Source organism: Octopus bimaculoides, chromosome 19 (genome assembly GCF_001194135.2).
Source record: "Octopus bimaculoides isolate UCB-OBI-ISO-001 chromosome 19, ASM119413v2, whole genome shotgun sequence".
Lineage (NCBI taxonomy): Eukaryota > Metazoa > Mollusca > Cephalopoda > Octopoda > Octopodidae > Octopus > Octopus bimaculoides.
Genome location: NC_068999.1, coordinates 2,507,500 through 2,512,848, shown reverse-complemented (window position 1 = coordinate 2,512,848; position 5,349 = coordinate 2,507,500). Strand labels below are relative to the sequence as shown.

General features: G+C 37.8%; 1 protein-coding gene across 1 annotated transcript in view; it reads right to left on the bottom strand.

The window, feature by feature from the left end:
• LOC106880389 (GDP-fucose protein O-fucosyltransferase 1) overlaps positions 1–3,318 on the bottom strand; it is a 12,024-nt gene extending 8,706 nt beyond the window's left edge. Inside the window, exons 1-2 of the mRNA XM_014930301.2 lie at positions 3,107–3,318; positions 914–1,008 (exon numbers count right to left, since the gene is read on the bottom strand). Coding sequence (XP_014785787.1) covers positions 914–1,008; positions 3,107–3,305 — 294 coding nt within the window. The 5' untranslated portion in view covers positions 3,306–3,318. The remainder of the gene's footprint in view (positions 1–913; positions 1,009–3,106) is intronic.
• Between the last annotated feature and the right edge of the window lie 2,031 nt (positions 3,319–5,349).

Sequence of the window (5,349 nt, the reverse complement as noted above, 5' to 3'; positions counted from 1 at the left end):
TTGTGTTTTATCTACCTTCCTACTTATTAGGATTTTGGTTTTAGCTGGGTTGACTCTAAGGCCCTTCAATTCTAGACCTTGCTTCCGCACCTGAAACTTCTCCTCTAGTTCTGATAGTGACTCCGCAATTAGGGCAAGGTCATCAGCATAGAGGAGCTCCCAGGGGCAACCTGTCTTGAACTCCTCTGTGATTGCCTGGAGGACTATGATAAATAAGAGGGGGATGAGGACGGAACCTTGGTGGACCCCTACCTCTACCCAGAATTCATTGCTGTACTCATTTCCAACCCTCACCTTACTGGCAGCATCTCTGTACATGGCTCGCACAGCTCTCACTAAATACAAACATGCACATACACATATACACACATCTCTCTCTCTCTCTCTCTTTATATACACACATATCAATCCATAGTAGAAAGAGAATGTAGATTTCCCAATGTAAAGGGGTAAAGTTGATATCATCATCATCATTGAACATATTTTCTATGTCGGCATTGGTTGGACAGTTTGACTGGAGCTGGTAAGGCCAGGGGCCACACCAGAGTCCAGTGTCTGTTCTGGCATTGTTTCCATGGCTGGATGCCCTTCCTAACACCAACCACTCCACAGAGTGTACTGGGTGCTTTTTATGTGGCACCAGCATCAGTGCTTTTTATATTTATATACTAAAGTTGAAAACCTTAGCTAAAAGAAACAACCAACCTATTTTAAAATACCTGACATATGCAACAATGAAAAATGATTTTCTATTTTGTTGTATCCGACAGCAAAGGACTGCAACATGTGATGAAATGTTGTGCTGGAACAGAGCTAATTCATGCCAGCATGGAAAAAAATCAACATAAACTGACAATATCGATGGTTATGGTCAGCATCACCATCTTAATAATTTAAAGGAAGAAAATCTTACATATGTTCTCCATGGTGGCAAGACTAATGTGCGGTTGATGGCTTTTGCAAAACCAAGAGCACCAAGAAATTGTTCTGCTTGATTGCCAAAACGTCCTTGAAAAAGAAGATAAAAGACAAAAAAGACACAATTTTTGAAAAATTTTGTGAAAAGCATTTGTAGCTAGATTACTTAATCTCGTTAAGTAATTACTCTGAAATTAAATCTTTATAGTTTTAATTTTATCCTAATACATTCGAATCTTACTTAAAGGTGCGGACATCATCATCATCATCATCATAATCATTATCATCATCATTTAACGTCTGTTTTCCATGCTGCTATAGGTCTGACGGTTTAACAGGAACAGACAAGTCAGAAGACTACACAAAGCTTTACTGTCTGCTTTGGCATGGCTTCTACAGCTGGATGCCTCCCTTAACGCCAACCACTTTGCAGAGAGTACTCAGAGCTTTTTATGTGGCACCCGCAGCAGCAGTGAGGTTACCAAGTAACTTGCAGGACAAGACCCCTCAACTAGGGAAGAGTAGTATTGAGTGGGCACATGAGGGAGCACGAGGGAGGGGAACAGCGGTGGTTGGAGGGAGAGGGAGGAGTCATGGACTTGAACTTCACTTTGCTGGGCAGATCTTCTAAAGCACAGCAGTTGTCTCGGTCCTTTGTCACCCAAACTCCAGATTAATGATGAAATCTCACACGGAATAAGAGCAGGGTGGAAGGTATTTACCTTAATTAAATATGTATTCAAGGAACAGATTGGTCAAGACCCTGCATAACAATCTCTTCAATAATACCATCCTACCCTTATGCAGGCGAGACATCGACCACTATGGAAAAGAAAGGACTAGCTATGACATGGAGGGCCATGAAAGGATCCACGCTAGGAATATTGTTGCAGAAACATATCTGAAAGGAAGGAAATTCGAGAATGGAGTAGAATGAACGATCGCAGAATATTGAAAGCACCAGTTCTACTGGGCCAGACATGTAAGGCTCAAGTGGACCCAAGGTGGACTCGAGTGATATCCAAGAAATCAGAAGAAACCACTCAACAACTGCGTAAGTCCACCCTGTTGTTATTTCTTCCATGTTATTGATTCTTCGTGGATATTTTGTACTTCACTAACAACTTTATATGACTTGTGCGGCGATACTAAATCATGTTTAACTGTATGCTTAGTGTTGTTCAGTCGCGAACACCGATCTACCCGATGTAACCATCGTTTAAAACCAGCGATTTTCGACCATTTTCTATTCATGATTAGAACTAAGAGCGTTATGGAAAGCCATCAGCTTTTTTAAAAAAAGTTTTAATATATCTAAAAACCAGAACAAAAAAGGGTATTAAAATTATTTTGAAACAGGGTTAGGGTTATGGTATGCGCTTTAATTTGTAAAAGGAATAAACATGTACCAGTGTGGTGCATTAGGAAAGGTTAAGGGTACACGTGTCAGTGCTTTTATTATGGTAAATAAATAAACATTGTTCAGTTGATCGAACAAATAATCATAAACGGAACCGACGAGGATCCATTCAATTCCACGTTGACAATATTTTGTTGCTGAACTAACATCAGGAAGTTGAACTCAATTAATTCATGTTAAGCAATGTTTAAAAATTGCCACTTATTTTTTAAAAAAATTCCCCTAATTAGCGTTAATAATTAATACTAAAAGAAAGTTTTAATAAGTTTCTGCTGAATTACGATAATTAAGTTCCCCACCACCACAGTTTATTGTTAGTAATCATTAAAAAATAAGGAATGAATAAAATTGGTTAACTATAAAAAGTTAGTCAAGATGTAAACATTAACCATAAAATTTGGCTTCCACTGTGATAATTAATTTCGTTCGTTGGGTTTGTATGAATTTAAGACGTTAAAGTACAATTATACCAACAGACGACGTTCGCGTAATGGCAGGCGTTGACGGAAATTGCCGAAGTTTAGGACTTTTGTTTTTTTTTATTTCGAGCAAAGGTAAATAAGAATTCATTTGCTGTTCTCAATTACCGAGAAAACAACAAAGAAGAAACATTTACGGTTCAGTACTTTGGAAAACATATAAATAAAAATTACAGATTGATAAGAGAGGTCACTGGTATTGACTATCACAACAGATACGTACGCACACATACTCAATCATATAAACATACAGACACACGTGTGTACATGCATATAGATACGCTCTTACCCATGCAGGGACAATAGATCAAATATCCACGTTCGTCCCAGACGAAAGTCTTCACAAGTTTTTTTGATTGATCCGCAGTGACATCATCGGCAGACACTTTCAGTGAAATTTCTAAAAGAAAGGTCAATAAATATGCGTATTCTTGCCACCGAAGACGACGGAAAAGTCGAGAGACTGGAAGATGGGCGAAACACGCCATGTCAGCCTGTGTGTGTAGATGTGGGTTGGGAGGCACACACACACACACACACATATATAATAATAATAATAATAATAATAATAATTAAAAGACAAGTTATTACTGTTATAATTTCCCCCCTCTTCACTACATCATTAAAAAAAATGATAATATAGTGATGTTTATTTAATCGTCTCAAAATGAATAATTAACTAAAAACATTTATTTTTAGAATATAGTCATTTTATAAGATTTTGGTGGCAAATTTTAAAAATAGCATGATTTATTTGCATGAAAGAACACTACTGGAGAACTTTCATCTAATTCCTCCAAATCTGTTATAAATGTAATAATGACTGATGAGGCCGGTTAGCACCGTAACGTGGCCTAAAGATCGTGGAGAAACGATTCCTCGGGTCGGTTATCTATAAAAAATTCCAAAGCTTTGAATTTTTCCGAACAACTGATATATCTCACTCCGTTTCAGGGATGTAAACACACCAACATCGATTGTCAAGCGATAGTGGAGGGAGGGGGAATAAACACAGACACGATAGCGTGACACAGAGTGTGACAAGGCTGGCTACTTTGAAATACAAGTACAACAGGAAGAAAGAGTGAGAGAAAGTTGCCACCACCTTCTGCCGGATCTTTGTGGAGCTTTGGGTGTTTTCACTCAATAAACACCCACAACACCCGGTCTGGGAATCGAAACCGTGATCCTACAACCGTGAGTCCGCTGCCCTAACCACTGGGCCATTGTGCCTCCGCAGGGAAGCAGTAATCTTGTGCAAATGTGATGGCTTCATCTGCACAGATACTACTTATAGAAACATTTAATAAAGGAGTAGTACGTGAGAGACCTCAGGAAAGGATTTTTTTTACTTGTTTCAGTCATTTGACTGCGGCCATGCTGGGGCACCGCCTTGAAGGGTTTTAATAAAACAAATCAACTGCAGGGCTTTTTTATTTAAAGCCTGGTACTCATTATATCGGTCTGTTTTGCTGAACCACCAAGTTACAGGGACGTTAACACACCAACACCGGTTCTCAAGCAGTGGTGGGGTACAAACACAAAGATACATACACACACACACATATATATAAATGGCAATTCTGTCTGTCTGACTGTTACCATCTTAGTGCCTAAACCAACAAACCAATATTCACGAAACTTTGCATACATGTTACGTTAACATCCAGTTCAATAATAGGCTAATTGGATTTCAATAAAAATCTATAATGTGACCCTGAGGGATGTTGGGCGAATTATCTGCTAAAATGAGAAGGTTGCAAAAAGTATTAGTCTGAGGGAAAGGTAGTAATAGAGAGAGGGTATATATGCCTGTGGTGTGCTCAACCACTTGTACATTAATTTCATGGGTAGGTTGTTCTGTTGATTGGTTCAACTGGAAAATTCATCGTAGTCACCAACAGAGCACCATTTAATTAAGTTTCCGTCAAATGCTCCTCATAGTCTTAGTGGGTGCAATTTTTCATTGTGCCATTACCAGAGAGGATTCGGTTGAAATAGTAATGGACAGATATACGTATGTTTGTGTGCGAAAGACAATATACGTATTTATTATTTATTGTCTAAAAACAGAAACAGAGAGAGAATAGTAAAAATATCTGCAAACCAACCACAACATGGTTTTTTTTTTTTTAGCAACAAATCGTCATCCAGCTGGACAATGTCCAATATCGGAAATCAGATAAATGTATAAAAATAAAATCTTCTGTTTAGCTAAAGTCGGTAGAGTTTCCAGAGATTAAAATATCACGAATGTACCAAAAAAAAAAAAAAAAAAATCATAAAAGAAAATTAAAAAAACCCCAACGAAACTAAATACATTTAAGGACAAGTTTTATGGACAAATTTGATCGATCGTTTTCTACTTCTCTTATAATTTATGCACTCACTTGGTCATGAACCAACTTGTTTGCAGGTAATCAAGTATAATTAATTATTAAACTTTGAGGAGTGGATGTTAATCATTCAGATACACAGATGTACACACGCAAACACATACACACACACACATATATGCATATATCTATCTAT